This window comes from Scomber scombrus, chromosome 17 (genome assembly GCF_963691925.1).
Source record: "Scomber scombrus chromosome 17, fScoSco1.1, whole genome shotgun sequence".
Lineage (NCBI taxonomy): Eukaryota > Metazoa > Chordata > Actinopteri > Scombriformes > Scombridae > Scomber > Scomber scombrus.
Window position 1 is genome coordinate 6107370 of NC_084986.1, and position 18802 is coordinate 6126171.

Genomic DNA, 18802 nt, shown 5'->3' on the forward strand with positions numbered 1-18802 from the left:
AAACTGAGTTATTCATACATAAACAGATCATTTAACATTTCTCCTTTTAAATATCTGATTTTACTAACTGCTCAGAGTAGAAGTGAAAATAATGTGTGAGCAAATGTTCTCAAATGTCCACATAAACAATGTCAGCTTATCTGATTTTAGGCCCATTTTGTTTTCCACCTCGCTCTCCTCCTCCACTGCCAGGAAATGATGCCCTTTTACTGCCAGGCAGTTCTCAGATGCCTTCTCATCTACTACCATTAATAGCCTGGGTACACAAAAGCTGCTCCAAGCTCAACACTGATTTAACGCCGCTACTCACACAGCTAGTGTGAGTGCAGAGGAGTCAGAGTCAAAAAAGGAAGAAAGATAAACGTCTGAGATACTGTCTGGCCAGATATCGCTTTGTTGTTGACAGTCAAAGTTGGTGATGTTACAAAAAGGGGGATTTACACAGAATTTTTGATGTTTTGTGAAGATTTCTCTTCCAACATCTGGAAAGTAGCCCATTCGGACGGTGCAAATGTTAGAATCAAATATCACGATCACAATATTTATGATATAATAATACCTCAATATCGATATTTTGACAATATTGTAGAGACGACTATCTGTGCTTTCACAAAATATTTATGCAATGAGATTTTTTGATTAACAATCATCAGTAATGTGGATATAATGACTAAGTGGATAAAGGCAGATAATAGTACAGTCTGTTAAGCTCAGAAAATTTCATTTATACTGTAATGAAGCCTTTAAAAGCAGGAGAAGACGACGCTTATTCCGTATCACCATATTACGATATTCAAAATCTAAGACGATATCTATAAAATATCACAATGTCCATATAATATCGATTTATTGCTCAGCCCTAGCAAATGTGTGACTTAACTTAAAATCTATATTTTTATACTTAAAGGCAGCAAGATTCCCTAATAAATGATGAAATAGATAAACACGTGTTTGTTTATTATATATGAATAAAATGTCCAAGCACTTTTACGCCTTTGTTCTGTCCTTCTTAGTGATTGGCTACAAGTTTGGTCTCAGACTCTCAAACTGAGTAAATGACATGACAGCGGATAAGATCCTCACAGTGCCAGGAAATAATTGGAAGAAAAGATAAACCAGCATCTGAGATCTGAGATACTGTCTGGTCAAATATCAACAGTGTGTCACAGCGGAGAGAAACAAATATATATTTCTAAACATCAGCGCCAGACTCAGAGTTGAAGATTAAATTATCATTTGTGCACTGACAGTTTCTCCTGTTTGTGTTTTCAGTACTTCAGACACCTGCTGAGGGGAGCCGAGTCTCCAGCAAGGAACAGCAGGATCAACAGGTGTGTGATGTGGATTTTTATATACTTCTATATGGTTTTATTTGCTCTTAATTTAGTTTTCATACAGTAATAAAAAAATCAAGAAAAAGGGGAAAAAATGTGACAATGATGCTGAAAAGAACATAAATACACATTTTTACTGATAGTATTGATTTACTAGATGTGAGTGTTTGAACAGTGAGATTAATTTCACAATAATTACTTTGATTTTATCCATAATATTAGTTTAATTAATTTAGTCTTGTGCAAACTAAGTAGTGATACGAGCTAAGTTTTGGTCATCATTAGCTGCTTTTGCATCTTATTGCAGAAATAGCTTCAGTTTGGAAGACAACAGGTGAGTAGGTCTTCAGCATATTGCCTGTCTGCACAGTCTGCTGCCTGCAAGATATCCAGGGTGATGCATGCAGATACATCACGTCTCACTGTCAATCAAACACACGCTGCTTGAGTAAGACAAACTTAACCTCATGAGATGCAGTGATGCTCACTCTGTTTGCAGTTTATGCTGATGCTTGCACTCTGATTAAATAGTAGAATTTTACAGCAGTGAAAGATTTTCTCCTCAGGTTTTTTTGGCTGTGATTGGCATTTGTTTTTGAGCCTTTTAACGTAGATCCTTAAAAAGTCTTAAATGTCTTAAATTTAGTTTTTGATATTCAGTGTCTTAAAATGTCTGGCATTGTATAAGTTAAGGCATTAAATTAGATTTGCGTTAGGGCAGAGTGAACGAGCATAACTATAATTGTTCAGTTTATGATATTTTTCAGTATTATCTTTATTATTTTCTGATTACTTTTATTCAAGTAAAAAAATAATCATTAGTTGGAACTATAATGAAACTAATCATTAGTTGGAACTATAATGAAACTAATCATTAGTTGCAGTCCTATATAAATAACTTGAAAATGAGCTTCATATCAACCTACTGTACTTGTAGGAGCCAAAATAGGTTTTATTTATGTTTATATTTGCTTGGGCTGCACGTATTGCGTCACATGCATTGATTGACACATGGGTGTGGTTTCCCCTTATTTTACCTGTTCACTTGGGTGGCAGCGGGAGATTTGGACAAAGGGAGTCAGTAGAGCTCCGATATTTTCTGTTGACCATCACCATCATCATCATCACCACCATCGTCTTTCATCACTTTATTCTCACAGTCGTTTCACATCAGGGTTTTTATATGTTTGTGTAGAACAGCTGCTTGTCGGTCCTTTTTGGAAAAGTAGTCGCTACACTACTACAACAGTAAAATCCTGCTTCTGCTTTATTATGTGTCTCAGCAATGGTTTTATTTTTTCCTTAAAGAGGTTTTGAATATTAAAAAGGTCTTAAAAGTCATTAAATTTGTTTAAAAAAATGTGCAGATGCCCTGCTGGCAGCATCAAGTTGAGTCACTGTACTTTGCTCTTTACTTATCGCTCTGTAGTTGATGGTTAAGGTTAGCGAGGTGTTGATGTTACAAAATGTGCTGAAACAAAACATACTTATATGCATGCATCAGTTGTGCAGCAGACATCACTTAACTGTAAGGCAATTTATCAGATTTTAAATAACTCTCTTATTGAGTCACAAACGAGTTTAACTACCTGTGCAACCCTTCAAAAGTTTTCTTTGCTGAAGTGAAGACAGAAATTAAGTATTACAGGTAGGGAGTGTGCAATATGACGATAATTAGATTCAAATGTCTCCATGATCTGCCTTTAAGAAGGATCGTTAGTATCGTTCTACAGTGCACATTGTATCAGTTCAGCTTCGTGACACACAGCGCAGTCTGCTTGCAGGAGGCTAATGGATAACAGCGCTGAGCCTCGCACCTCATCTCCAGTTCGGTGGTGAAATCTACAGCTGTTTTTATATCCTGCTTGGATGCTCACTCACTGCACTTTGTGTTAATCTGACAGCCGGGCAACCGTCTAGCTGTTAGCTCGCCTGCTACCTGGCAGCACTAACTGCTGTCATGGTGATAGCAGCGTGATGTCAGCTCTTGTGTGCTGTGTTTGGAAAACTTTAAGTGCTTCTACAAAAAATGAACTGTTTGCTTTTCAGCTGTTTGGTTTTACTGTTTTACTGCAAATATCCATTTTAAACAACAACTCCAAATAGACTGTCACTACTTTTTAATGCAGCTTCGCACACCTGCTCTTGTTTATTTATGGAGTTGTTTATGTTTTAATGTAAAGTCTTTCAGTCTCACATGTTTTTATGTTGTTTGATAGCACTGGTCAGTAAATTTGTAAAGTAGTAAACCGACATGAAAAAGAATCATGATAAGATCGTGGATCGTGATCCTGCCTGAAAAAAACGTGATATATTTTTGCCATATCTCCCACCTCTAATTACAGGTCAGGCTTTTTATTCCAAAAGTGTCTTTGAGAAAGTTTTAGAGGTAGATGCATGTAGTAAAGTAATCATTGAATCCTCCAAATTCAACAATCAGCCTCTCAGTCAAAGTAAAGTCTGACTTATGACCTTTTAAAATAAAGTTTCTTTGCTGTGTGTTTGAGGACTGAGAAGAAAAACAACAAAACCCGTTAGTCAGCTCACTCAGGCACTTTGCCAGTGGCGTAATTGTTCTTTTAAAGTTTGTTTTCCTATTTTTTAAAGTCAAACCACTTTGTTAAACATTGAATATTAGTGTTCAGGAACTACATGCTGCTGTGGCTGCTTGATGAATATAAACATCTCTGTTTTTACTGCATGTCTGCTCAACGACTGATAAGTTTCACAGAGATGGTTTGAAAAAATCACTTATTTGTTGTAACATGGCAAATTCACAAAACCTGATAGATGAATATGCTGCTTCTCTTTAGGGTAAGAAAGAGTCTTGTTAACGCCCAAAGAGTGCATGATATACTAAGATAAAAAAGACATAAATCAGGTAGAGAGGATTATTTCAGAGCATTTAAGACTAAAGAGAGAAAGAAGCAGTGAAATACAGATTGTTAAACACACAACTAGAAACTGTGACATCTTCATGTACTGCTATTTTTTTTTGCTCACCCCAGAAACGCATCGAAACGAGGCGAGACGTTCGGGATCAGCAGAATTGGGAGCAAAATCAAAGGTGTGTTCAGGAGCACGACCATGGAGGGCGCAATGCTGCCACCCAGCGCCATGAACGAGATCGATGAAGATGCGGTGAGTGGGTCTTCATCATTGTGTGTGTCTCTTAAACATTTAGTCCTACAGATCAAGACACCATCATTTTATATGTTGAGTCACCTTGTTTTTATGGTAGATCACAGAAATGAAAATAATACAATAATGTGTTAAATAACATATTTTAAGCCTTTTGTGTTAAATAACTGAATAAAGTGGTATTTTCCACGGACATTAAAATCAAATCATGACACAGAAAACAAAGTAAAGAGATGCGTTGTGCTTTCTTTTATGTAGGTTAGATAAAAAGTGAATGCATACATAAAAAGGTAATATAAATAACGGTGTGTACTTATTGATTGATTGATTTGTTTGTGTTTTTACACAGTTTTTTTTTTGCTCAGTGAAGTTTCTGGTGAACATAAAACACAAAATTAAGATGGTCTTATTTTCCTTTACAAAATACATAAATTAGAAAATATAGTAGAAAATAGCCAAACATATAATGAAAGCATCGAGCTGTGATGAGCATCTCTTGCTTAAGTTGATGAGGTAGAGTGAAAGTGAGGAACGGGGAAACCTCATGCATCCATGTGAATTTAATCTTTACTTTAAGTCGATCCGTTAACTATTTATCTGTCATTCATCTTTTTATTCAGCCTTAAAAAATGTGCATGTGCCTTTTATCATTAAAATTTAAAACAAAAAATAATATAATATATAAAAATAAAATGAAGAAGATAAAGTAAAACTGGACGTAACATTGTACATTGTATTCAACCTCCATTGTTCAATTATGTATTTATTGCACATCATATTTAATGTTTGCACTTGGTCCATAGTGCCATCCATATTAGTCTTATATCCAATTTCAAAACCGTTATAATACCTGCAGATCTACAGATGTTCCCATCAGCCTCAGTGCTGATTAGAAAATGTTATAATATGATGGTGAGCATGGGAAATATGTGACTCTTTAATTAATGGCTGTAGAATCTTAGTTTTATTCATTTAAGTCTCATTGAATAACATATGCATAGTTAGAAACTTCACATTATCCCTTGTTCAGCATCATATTTGGTCCTTTGCATCCCTGCAGGTGGAGGAGGCGACCATGGTGATGGAGGACGACTCCCCCGCAGAGCCCGCCAGCACACCGGGCATCCAGAGGAACCTGTCGGCCTGGGGCATCACCATCCCTTTCATCGACATCTACGACGACGAGGTCAAGAGAGAGAAGGTCCCCGTCTTCTGCATCGACGTGGAACGCAACGACAGGAAAGAAGGTACATGAATCACCGGCTGTGCTCCGTTCATGCTGCAGATGTTTATCTTCTAGGTTCATTTACAGATGTGCAGCAGCTTGACAGGAAGTCTAATGTTAGTTCTTTCCATTAACACTTGAAAATGTTTTGATTTTCTTCTTTTTTTTGCTCTTCTTATCTAGCGGTTGGTCATGAAACTGAGAAGTGGTCGGTTTTCAGAAGATATATGGAGTTCTACGTACTGGAATCCAAACTAACTGAGTTTCATGGTAATATTGTGCTTTTACCTAATTAAATTAAATTAAAGCCATCATAGTTGTATGTGTTCTTTCTCTTATATTTTCCATGTTTCACCTCGATTCTGAATTACATATTCATGTTTTTAATTCATATTTTTTTCCAGGCTCATTTGCCGATGCACAGCTTCCCTCAAAAAGAATAATTGGACCAAAGAATTATGAGTTCCTCGCCTCAAAAAGGGAAGAATTTGAGGAATATTTACAGGTACTCTCCCTGGATAGATATATGTGAATCTGTGGTAAATGAGAGTAATTATACACACATCATGTGGGTGCAATGATATGAAAAAGCAGCTTTTAGTAATATCTGCATACTTACTTATGTAATCAGGTCAAATTGAATTTTTAACATGAAAGATGTGAGATTTTATGTGTTGAATGAAACAAACAAAGTATCTCTCATGAGCTGAATGAACTGCATTATATGTATTTCTACGTTTGCATTAGAGGTCAGTAAAAGTTATATGTAAGTACTTAGCTCTAGTTATTTATAGAGCACATGTACAACATTTAAAACCAACAAATGTTCACAAAGTGTTTCACAGAGAAATGAGAATTACAATCAAATAAAAACTCAGATGTAATTATGAGGATAAAAAAGTACAAAAATAAAAAGGTGAGTAAAAAGGACGAGATGAGGGGACGATTACTTTTAACTGTGAACATTTTACAATCAAATAAGACAAAGAAAGGTTTGTTGTCAAGGTTTATTGTCACAGATAAGAGTTGTGTCATGATTTGTGTAAAGTTTATATAATCTGTGTATGTAAGGCACAAGATGACAAGACTATTTATATTTTTAGACCTTTTATTATCATTATAAAAACTTTTCAGTTTCTATTGGGAGAAGATCATCTGTCAAATATCTAATAATAATAATAATAATACCATTTATTTGTAGAGCGCTTTTAACAATACTCAAAGATGCTTTACAGGAGCAGGGTCGATATAAAACTATAAAACCATACAGAATAAATAAGAACACAATAAATAAAAGCAATGCAGAGAAGAAACTATGCATGCATTAATCTCCTGATGCGTGTTTGTGTGCAGAGACTCCTGCAGCATCCAGAGCTCAGTAACAGTCAGCTGCTGGCAGACTTCCTGTCTCCTTACAGCATGGAGTCTCAGTTCCTGGACAGGATGCTGCCTGACGTTAACCTGGGTATGTTTACACACTGTTCATCATCATCATCATCATCATCATCATCAGATTAATCCAGGTAGAAGCTGGAGTCTGAATCTTAACTACACTGATGTTATGTTGGTGAATGAGCAGTGAGCTGTTCCTCGCCCCTCTCAGAGTCCTCTGGAGTAAAACACCAAGCTTCTTTTGCTTTTGGTTTCTTTATTATACTCGTCTAGTTAACTGTGGTTGTCTCATGTCCCTGATCAAACTGTGTGATGAGAACTGTTCTCTAGAGAGCTTCTGCTGCCTGAAATCTGCTCCTCATAGATGTAAAACGCATAAAAAGTTTATTTTCTTCCCAAAAAAAATCACCAAAACAAAATCTGGTGAATATTACAAAGATGTTACTTAAAGTTTTTGATATGTTTCCCTTTTCTTTTTCTTTATATTTTGACATTATTCACCTTTTATTTCACTTTAATCTTTATATTTGGCTTGATTTGCTTCTTTTTGTTTTTAATTATGGCTCATTTTTCATTTAGAACTGCTTGTTTGTTTGATTCCTGCTCATCTTGTGCAGGCGATCACTGTAAATACCACTTAGTGAAATCTGACGGGGGTCCAAATGAAGATAAAAAGAATAAACTGCCTCTTTTTCTTTTACAGGGAAGATTTTCAAGTCTGTGCCGGGGAAGCTGATTAAAGAGGTGAGTTTATGTTCTGCTGTAATGATGATTCACAAGGCTGGTATTTTTTAAATGCTTTTTCCTTCCCCCCCCTTATTTCCATGTTCACCTCCCATGTTCACTTTTTAACTATGTTTTTGGGGATCAAACATGCATACAAAGGCTTTCATGCTGCATAAATGGAGTTTATGTGATTTAGGAGTGAAAGTGCATGTTGACAAGCAATGGCCAAAGCTTGCTCCAAGTTTTTTTATTTTGTATTAGTGATTAGTGCACTTTTTTAATCTCCCTTCTGATTATAGAAAGGAAAACATTTGCTTGTTTTGGAATGAAGCAGTTGTTTTTAATAAAGTATAATACAATGTGCAGGTTATGAGGTTAGATTGAGGATGGAAACTTCCATTCAGTTAGAGGATCTGAGTCCAGAGGCATTGTTCACTCACTGAGCTCTGAGCTCCCTGCGTGGGCGGGGAAACCCTTTGAAAGCTTTAAACAAACACTCACAGCAATAAAAAAGAAAAGAAAAGATTGTGATTTTAAAATGACTTCTTCTCACAAACATAAGTTCTTCTCAGGATTCCCAGGACTGCTTAATATTAATAAAAATAGATTTTTAGCAGGGTTGACTCTGGGGATGGTGAGGTTGGTCTACCACATTGTACCAAACTGAAATATCTCAATAAGTATTCAATGGGTTGCCTAAAATGTAGTAAAGATGTTCATGGTTCCCTGAGGAAGAATCCTAATCACATCGGTGAACCTCTGACTTTTCTACAGTGCCACCAGAAGTTTAAAGTTTTCACATATTCAGTTAAATATTTAAATCTGCTGTATGGATTGACACAAAAGTCTCTTTAAGGATGAATTAAATTAATGTTGATGATCCAATACTTTGCTTTATAGGAACATATAAACACCCTGCACTTACTCTAAAGCTGCAGTTTTTATTTAGATAAGAATGTTTTATAAAAATTGTGGCTGACTTCTTTTCTGTTTCTGCTTTTTTTTTTTTACATTATGTTTTGGGCTTTTTTGACTTTATTGGACAGTTGGTGGCAGAGAGGCTGACAAGAAATAAGCAGAGACAGAAATGGGTTTGACATGCAACAAAGGTGCCGAACTCGAGCCAGGGACATTTCGGGTATATAGCATGAGCTGCAACCACTGGGCTACGAGGATGCTCTTGTAGCTGCTGCTTTGAATAACTTTGCATCTGTTTGTATAATTACCACCTTTAATACTTGCATGTCTGCATTACTTAAATAACTATACACATTTCATCAAAGGCAGTTGTCTCTTATTAGGTGTGAGATTTGTTTGAATTGTGTGAGACAGTGACAGCAGTTGTCTTGCACCCAAAGCATGGGAATGATATTTAACCCAGCAGCTGGTTTGTAAGCTACCAGCTGAGAAGTTGATCCAGTTATATTTCCATCATAATTAGATTTTAAGGTTAGAAAATGGCTGATAGGTGGTTAATAAGGTTTAGTAGAAGGGATTTCTCACAGGAAACCAGCACATTTTGGGTGTAATTCACAGGAATGACTTTAATCTCAAATCCCAGTAGTCAATCAAGTCAGGAATGTCGTCCTCACATCTGAGACAGATTTCCACATCAGAGCGGTGACTTATCAAACATAAATCTGATGATATCAAATAACTATGAAACTTGCTGATTTTTGTTTTCCAGAAAGGACAGAACCTGGAGCCTTTCATCCAGTCCTTCTTCAACTCCTGCGAGTCGCCCAAACCCAAACCAAGCCGACCCGAGCTGACCATCCTCAGCCCCACCGCCGAGAACAACAAGAAGGTACAAAAAAAATCAAACTCGCCTTAACACAAACGAAACATCTCTCTCTCCTACTGAAATCAGAGCAGGATGTTTACTGCTTTCTCCATGGAACTTGGTTAATCCCTCAGACTCTGTCTCTTTAACACTTAATCAAAAGGAATTTGAATTGTGTTTTCCTGTTAGTCTGCAGAGAGAAATCAGATTTGAGTTTCCTTCAGCCTCAGGAAGGAAGAAAGATATATGTTGTTATGATAAACCTGAACGTTTGACTCTGTGCCACACACACACACACCAGCCTGCTGCTGGAAAGTAGATCATCATCTTTCAGGACATTGAATAAAACACATGACATTAAATAGAATAAAAACAGAACATAGAGTAGAATAAATAACGTATATTGTACATTATAAAGTAGAATTAGGGTGTGTAGCAGCATGAGTGGATGACATTGTCCTTAGTTTTTTTTTTTTTTAAATCTTATTTAAAGTGCAAATTGCTTGGAGGAAAAAAACTGTTTGAATCTGGATGTCCGAGTCTTGGCCAACCAAAGGGCAAAGTGTTGTTTTTCGTCTTTTCTAGATATCCCAAAATTACCAAAAGCCCCATTTTGGCTGAAAGGCTCCAGAAACACCCGAAGAAACTAAACTCAGCAACTAAAAGTTGTACCTTATATTTACTGTTGATTATTGTGATGTGTGAGTTAATGAATATTTGAGTGAGAAGGATAAATATAGAGGAGGATACGACACTGAAAACACCTCACAGTAACTCATTTGCTGAGATGATTATCAGAAAATAACGTTTTATTTCTCATTCATTGTCTCGTTCGTGCTCTCAGCCATAAGGTCGATAACAAACGCTCACTTTACTTTAAACATAAACAAACAATGTGAAATGCCCTCTCCTCGTCCTAATATCGATACTAGACTACTTCCTTGTTTTTAGTAATGAAGCGGTACAGAAATTAGCAGCTGCGGTGTCATTGTTCCAATAATAAACAACACACAGACCTGCAAACCGCTCCCCTAAAGTTCCTCTACCTTGGGAAAGTAAAACCTAACCTGGACCACAATTTATTCTCCAGTTTCTTCTGTAAAATGCAGGTTTAGTCCCGGAGTTTCTCAAGAGGTTGTTGGTCCTCTGGGAAAGTTGCAGTGGAAACACCCTAAAAGATAGAAAAGCTGTGATTGAAATATTTCACCCAGTGTAGACATCCTATAGTTAGACTGACTATAGCGTACAAGATGGAAAAAAGGTGCTTTTAATTCAAAATTTGGACACCAGACAGGAGAATGATTCAAAACCAATGCTTTCAATTTTTAGGGAAACACAAAAATGAAGCAAATACCTGAGTATCTGAGTACAGAGCAAAACCCAGCTGCTCTTTCTGCCACATGATGAGCGATGCATAGGATGATTTTAATGACCTAAAAGCTACCTGACAGGAAAAAAGACATCCAACTACTCAGATGTATAATTTACTGTAGTATCGTGTGACTCTAATATTCATGCTGATAATTCACTTTATTTAAACCTGCAGCTCTTCACCGACCTGTTCAAGAACAACGCTAACCTGTCAGAGAGTTCGGAGAGGAGATACAACCAAAACTACTTCCTGGAGATGATCACTGTTAACGGCATGTACGACTACATGATGTATGTCGGTAAGTAAATGATGTTTATAATTCATCTCTTAAAGGACCTTTTAACCGTCTGTTCCGCCCTATGGATACAAAGAGCTCCTACTATTTTTTGGGGATTTTTTAAAAGTCAAACATCAGGGTCACAGTTGTGATTTCACACAGTATAAAACCACCGAATAGTAAATAAACAAACCACAAACCAGAAGCCATTGTTTGTGTAAAGGACACATCCTGTAAAGTTGTTTTTCTTGGTTTCACTCCTCAGTAAGTTACTTCTCTTTTGCTGTGTAAGGCTGCTCAGGACAGAACAGGTAGAGTTATTATGAAGAGGGAATGAATCAGTAACTAAATTAAGTAACTGTTTAAAGCAAAAATTGGGTTTTGGACTGTTGCAAAATGCAATTTTAAGACTTCAACTTGGGCTGTGGGAAATTAAAAACATTTTTTCAATATTTACAGACATTTTATTGACAAACTGTAATTGATCAATCAAGAAAATTATCATTAGTTGCAGCAGAACTAAGTCAGAAACTCACAGAAAGCTACACGGTCAAGTTGTTTAAAGGCAAGTTTATTTCTGTCTCATCTTTCAAACACAGAGGCAATTGTATTAGAACAAAATCAAAATTGAATTAAGAGAAAAATGAAAAGGTGAGTAAAGTGAAATCAAATAAAATACAAATGGACAAAAAAGAAGAAATCCAGTTTCTCCAAAATAGATAAAAGAAAACAGCCATAGACTGTATATAAGAGTACAGCAGAGAAATCAATCACTCAGAAAGCAGAACACAAGAAAATTGGGGAGTTTTTTTAATTAAGTTTTTGAAGTGATTAAAGTTTAGGAGCATTTAAGGTCATCATACAGCATCATAGCTAAAAGCAGCTTCACCATAATCAGTTCTGACTTGAAGTACTAGCACTTCATTGCTTCCTAAAGATCTAAGAGATCTAAGAGAGATTGTAAGAGCAGTTTAAAACCACTGAGCAAGATGTTCCAGCTTAAAGAACGTTTGGTCAGTCGGTATGTCACCACTTTTATGAGTTAAGTAAAAATTAGTTGAATAAATTTAAGTAACACTTCAACAATGAGGACAAATAGTTGGGCAGGAAAGACTTGTTTAGGTTTTAACGAGGAAGAAGAAAATGTTAAAAAAAAAAAAAAAAAAAAAGACACTGTCTGTTTCTGCTGGAGTTATTTTGATTCTTTAAAAATAACAAAAAACAAAACCTGTCTATCATCAGTCTGACAGCGTTAAAGGGATGCTCCGCCAAATGTCATGAGTGTCGTGAGATGTTTCAGTATCCCAGATGACAGTATTATCTTATCTGCTGCTCAACAAACTAAAAGCAGTCAGAACTGAAGAGGAATATTTTTCCACTAAACACATTGGCTTGTAGTTCTTTAAAGATACGCAGCGGTCGGGTTGACCCTCAATTAAAAATAAAAAAAGAACATCCAGTATCTCATATGGGTCTCTGGTGTTGATATCTACAGGTCGGGTGGTCTTCCACATGCCAGACTGGCTGCATCACATGTTGGCTGCTGGGAGAATCCTGCTCAAGAACACGTTCGACGCCTACATGGATCAGTACATGCAGTCCAAACTGGAGCAGATCCTCCAGGAGCACCGAATGGTCTCCCTCATCACCCAGTTTAGAGGTGTGTGTGTGTGTGTGTGTGTGTGTGTGTGTGTGTGTGTGTGTGTGTGTGTGTGTGTGTGTGTGTGTGTGTGTGTGTGTGTGTGTGTGTGTGTGTGTGTGTGTGTGTGTGTGTGTGTGTGTGTGTGTGTGTGGTTTGATAACATTGGAAATCTTTTGTGCCATCTGGACAACTTCCACTGTGGAAAAAGTGAATTTATAGTCTAATAAATCCGCCCTTCTTCTTATCTAAGTGATTAACGTCATTTCAGTTTATCTCAAAGGTTTTTTTTCCCCTCCATTACAGTTATGTAATGTGAGCAAAACTTTTTAATGCAGCATTTTAGAAAAACACTAAAAATATTGAGCCTATTTTTACATGGTTTAGGGGGGGAGGGCGGGGGGGGGGGGGGGGGGGGTCTGATCTGATAACACTGCATATAATAATATATTAGAAAGTAAAAAATACTTCAGTACAGTAGCAGCATTTCCCATTAATTATATAGAGTGTGGCGGCCCGCCATAGTTTAATCTGTAGTTGAGTTATTTGAAGAAACAAAACGTGAACTTGAAACAATGTAGAAAAAGATATTTACTGAAAAATGTCAAAATCTAAACAGTATTTTTATATGTTCCTATAAGTAATATACTAGTTACTTGGATAGTCACTTCTGTTTTCTTTGTTTCAGAGTCTTTTATTATATTATATTAGTATTTTATTATATTATATTAGTATTTTAGTATTTTATTATATTATATTAGTATTTTATTATATTATTATATTATATTAGTATTTTATTATATTATATTAGTATTTTATTATATTATATTATATTAGTATTTTATTATATTATATTAGTATTTTATTATATTATATTAGTATTTTATTATATTAGTATTTTAATATATTATTATATTATATTAGTATTTTATTATATTATATTATATTAGTATTTTATTATATTAGTATTTTATTATATTAGTATTTTATTATATTAGTATTTTAGTATTTTATTATATTATATTATTTTAGTATTTTATTATATTTGTATTTTATTATATTATATTAGTATTTTATTATATTATATTATTATGTTATTATATTATATTAGTATTTTATTATATTATATTAGTATTTTATTATATTATATTATTATGTTATTATATTATATTAGTATTTTATTATATTATATTAGTATTTTATTATATTATATTAGTATTTTAGTATTTTATTATATTATATTAGTATTTTATTATATTATATTAGTATTTTATTATATTATATTAGTATTTTATTATTTTATTATATTATATTAGTATTTTATTATATTATATTATATAAGTATTTTATTATTATATTATTATTATTATATTAGGCGTTACTCTTTTTTTGATGGTTTGTTTGGAACATTTATAAACTGGTAACATTTATTTCCCATGTAGTTAAATTACTAAAGCACAAAATAGTTTAGAGTACACTTTAAAAAAAAAAGATATAACCTTTTAATTTTGCTCAGAGTTTACCAGAATGATGCATTTGACTTAAAATTGTACAATATTTTCTTCCAGGGGAGCCCAACCCCCCCTTAGACTGAGGTCCAAACACCATAGTCTCACAAAATTCTGAGTATGAATAACAATAGGAAACAAGCCAGTGTAGGTATGAGTTGTTTTTAAAGGAGAGAAAAAAATATTTTCAGTATTCAGTTTTCACTCACCTTTCATGCTGACAGTCTACAGCACACCCAAAACCCTCTAAATAATATATATTTAAAACACCAGGAGTGACTGGAAGTTAGTTTTCTCTTCAGCATGTGACACTTTGTTTGGAGGTCCTGTTTTTCATAAAAGTTTGCAGGTGAAATAGTGAAAAAAGTAGTTTATAAACAATATAAAAAGTTCAGATTCCCAACTTGGAAACAGAATATCTCAAATTTTAATGTGCATGCAATTATTTTCTCCTCTTTTGAATGACAGAGACGGAGAGAAGGAAAGACAGCGGAGTCATTTGAAGGAGAAGTTTAAAAAGCAGCAGATACATTAAAGTTTAATGTCGTTCTCTTTATATTGTTTTTTCCTTTCAGACTCTGTGTTCTGTGAGAGCAGCGAGGAGCGAACTGCAGAGGACAAACAGATCAGAGCCAAGCAGACGTTTGAGGAGATGATGAACTATTTACCAGGTCAGTTTGTTGTTGCTGTGGAAGTAATATCGCTCTATTCTTTACCTGTTTGGACGTTTCTTTATCACTAAAATAGCACAGATGATCCTTAACCTTCGTGTCGTCCCCCCGAGTCAAATTGACCCCGTCTGTTTTGACGGTTCCTTATTTCCTCCCTTCCTTCCTTCCGTCTGTCCTTCCTCCCTCCCTCCCTCATTCTCTCTTTCCTTCCTTCCTTCCTTCCTTCCTTCCTTCCTTCCTTCCTTCCTTCCTTCCTTCCTTCCTTCCTTCCTTCCTTCCTTTCCTTATTTCTTTCCTCCATCCCCCTTTCTTCCTTCCTTCTTTCCTTCCTCCATCCCCTTTCTCCCTTCCTTCTATCCTTCCTTCCTCCCTCCCTCCCTCCTTCTTTCCTTCTTTCCTTCCCTCCTTCCTTCCTTCCTTCCTTCCTTCCTTTCCTGATATTTGCATTCACTTGAAAAATGTTTTTAAAAAAAGTTCTGTTTTTCTGACTAATGTTTTTTTCTGAATAACCGAGATACTTCAAAGTCCTACGAGAAGCTCCCACCTCGTATTGCGTTAATTTAGAAAAAAAGTACTCTGAAAAACAGTGGAAAAAAGAATTGGCCCGAAAAACAGAAAGACAAAAAAATTGCTCAGAAAAATTGAAAAAATGACTAAAACAGAGCTTTTTTTCCCCCAAGTGGATGACATAATCTTCTGTACAATACATTATCAGAATAAAGTTTATTGGCAAGTAGGTTTGCACATAAATGAGATTTATTGGTGTTGTGGTAGTTTGAGTGTCAAATGAAGATAATAGACTGAACATACAATGAGGTCCAAAAGTCTGAGATCACATTGAAAATCTCTCATATTTTCCTGTAAACCTGGAAATAATCAGAAAGTTTGAGGATTCAGAAAAATTTAAAAACACACAAAGTTATGATGTTGAATATGAAAAGGAACATTTAAAAGATTCTGAACTATTTCTAGGTCAGCAATCAAATTTAAGCAAATCTGTAGCATTGATCAACTTTATACAAAAGATCAGATTTCATTGAGTTGTCTCCTTTTCACATGACACTCAGGGGCTCGTCAGAGGCTCGTTCAAGTAACTCCAGTTTGACCTGTTATAACTACGACTCTGCCTCGAGGCTGCAACAGACCATTTCTTACTTAGCAGGACTGGGACATTAGGAAACATGGCAACAGAAATAAGTGAAAGAGCCAAAAGATCAATATCAAGAACCAGAAATAGTGATTCTAAAGCAGAGAGGAGTGTTTTTAGTGTCAAATCATGGCAAGACTGAAGGTTTTGGTCACAGTGCATGAAACTCTAAAAGTCTTTGCAGAAACTGGATCAGTTGTTTCTAAAGCACGATCAGGTCGACCAAAAGTGACCAAACTATCAAGGCTTGTAGTGGTTTTAAGAGAATGAGGAACAGTTTTTAAACCACTTCTCACGGAGGGAAAAGAAGGCCAAATGCTCGGGTTGGGAAATGAAATACCAGCATTTCACAGAGGATGACTGGAAAAAAGTCGTATTTGAGAGTTTGAGTGGTTTGAGATTTATGGCAGTAACAGAAAAGTGAACGTAAAGAGACTAACAATAAAAAAAGCACATCAGGGAAAAGGCTATTTTTAGGTTTAATGGTGGGTAAAATGCACATAAGTACACATAATAACATCACGGTTATCCTCAGGAATGTGAAACATAAATGTGCCAAAATGACTTCAGAGAGGTCAAAAGTTCCAACAAATTTAATGTGTTTTGATTTTTTAGACTTTGCCGGAAAATGCATCGGTGAGGAGGCCAAATACGAAGGCATCCGGCTCCTCTTTGACAGTTTCCAGCAGCCTCTTCTCAACAAGCAGGTAAACTGTGACACTTTGTACCCACGAGAGTAAATGCATACATCTGACCACTCTGCCAAGAAACTGGGTGTTATATATGATAGTGATCTAAACTTCCAAAAAACAGGTGAATTAGGTTGTCAGGTCAAGCTTCTTCCAACTCAGAACCATCCCTAAAAATCAGGCATTTCCTCTCAACCTCTGAACCTAGAAAGAGTAAAATATGCATTAATATAATCCAGACTGGACTACTGTAACTCGCTCTACCATATGGCATCTCTCAAGGTACTGTTTCCCAATCACAATAATAAATCTCTTCATAGTCTCGCCCCCTTACGTATATCTCAGAACACCACCAGCCCCCCTCAGATTCTCCCACCGTAGCATTTTGGCTGTGAGTATCCCACTCATGGAAAAGAAAAAAATGGCTGTTAATACTTTTAAGATGCATCTAAAGCTTATTACCTCGTTATTAAGCATCTTGATGAGCTTCAGCTGCTTGATAACGATCTAATAATTAGAATCAGGTGTGTTAGAGAGGAGAGATACCTAAAAACATGCAGGGTAGTAACTCCTTAGGAGCAGGGTTGGAGACCACTCATCTAAAGGATTCAAGGTAGATACATGAGAGAGAACGAAATACAGTAGATCAGGTGATCGCAGTAAAAAATCTATAATAAATAAAGAAAATCTACACAATAGGCATAATGAGTGTATAAGTAAATCAAGTAAAAAGATGAAGAGATAAAGTGAGAAGTGCAACATACTATCAAAAATCTCATCTCATCTGTTTTATTTGTTATCTGATTTCTTTGGATTTTAAATTTGTGCTTAAACTTTGTTCTCTATTTAAATTGTTCCTCTTTTTTATGCTTGTACGTGCATACTTTAAGTCTGCTGTTTAAAGTGCTGTATACATAATGTAAACTTTGAAACTTGAAACTCAAGTACACGCGTATATACAGTGAGGAGTGGATTTACCCAAATAACCCAAAATGTTGTTTCTAAGTACAAATTTAATGTAAACAGGAGTTGAAAGTACAGATATGTCTTCCCTTACATACTGTTCATATTCTGGTATTTCACAGTAACCTCTCATAGTTCTTTCTGAACCACAAATCATTCATCAGTCATTAATAAATCCTTAATGAAATCATCAAACTTAAGGTGATTTCTTCTCTCAGATGTAAAACTGGATCAAATTAGACCCTGAACTGTATTTAAGGGTTAAATAACGGTGTGAACTTGTCCTGTTAACAATATGAAATTCCTCTTTCTCTTTTTCAGTAACTCTATTTAAATGAAATGATGATGAACAAAAGCATGTTCTCACTTCAATAACGTGTTACGACTGCTCGCCTGCTTCAATAGTTCACCATCTTTCAGGCATTTTTTTTATACCCTGCTCAATGTGAAGTTGGTTCCATTGTTCCAGAAGTAAAAATCCTATTAACGTTCCTGCTAAACGACATTTAGTGACTCACAGTTTGATAAAAGAATGATGAATGTTGATTATAACTCTCTCTGCACTGACTCCCGTTTTCCTGTTTTTTTCCCAGCACACATCCTCCATAATTTCCAAGACCTCCCTTTCCTCTGTTATTACATACTTTAGAGCGTCTGATACACCAGAATCATTCTTTATTTGCTCTCAATAATAATACTAATAATAATAATACAGTCATGGTCTCAAAATAATAATGAACCACTGAACTTTAAAATGTAAATATTTAAATGTGTCAGCTTGTGTTTTAGTTTTCTGTTGTATTTGATGAGAAATGAATTTCAGTGATTCATTTTTTACCTCAATATTATGAATTCAAACCATAATAAAGTTCCCCCAGTCGTAAGAGAGGCATCGAATTCAACTCTTAACTCAAGTGAATTTACATTTTGCCCTC

General features: G+C 35.4%; 1 protein-coding gene across 3 annotated transcripts in view; it reads left to right on the forward strand.

Moving 5' to 3' along the window:
- The window catches only part of LOC133997497 (sorting nexin-14-like), a 30217-nt gene that overhangs the window by 8169 nt on the left and 3246 nt on the right, over nucleotides 1-18802 (forward strand). For 2 of the 3 annotated variants that reach the window (XM_062437098.1, XM_062437099.1), the window contains exons 16-28: nucleotides 1273-1331; nucleotides 1642-1668; nucleotides 4343-4475; nucleotides 5536-5722; nucleotides 5884-5970; nucleotides 6105-6205; nucleotides 7054-7165; nucleotides 7796-7836; nucleotides 9506-9625; nucleotides 11148-11271; nucleotides 12746-12910; nucleotides 14973-15068; nucleotides 16831-16922. In XM_062437098.1, the coding sequence (XP_062293082.1) occupies nucleotides 1273-1331; nucleotides 1642-1668; nucleotides 4343-4475; nucleotides 5536-5722; nucleotides 5884-5970; nucleotides 6105-6205; nucleotides 7054-7165; nucleotides 7796-7836; nucleotides 9506-9625; nucleotides 11148-11271; nucleotides 12746-12910; nucleotides 14973-15068; nucleotides 16831-16922 (1344 nt within the window). The remainder of the gene's footprint in view (nucleotides 1-1272; nucleotides 1332-1641; nucleotides 1669-4342; nucleotides 4476-5535; nucleotides 5723-5883; nucleotides 5971-6104; nucleotides 6206-7053; nucleotides 7166-7795; nucleotides 7837-9505; nucleotides 9626-11147; nucleotides 11272-12745; nucleotides 12911-14972; nucleotides 15069-16830; nucleotides 16923-18802) is intronic. The other variant, XM_062437100.1, reaches the window with a different exon arrangement.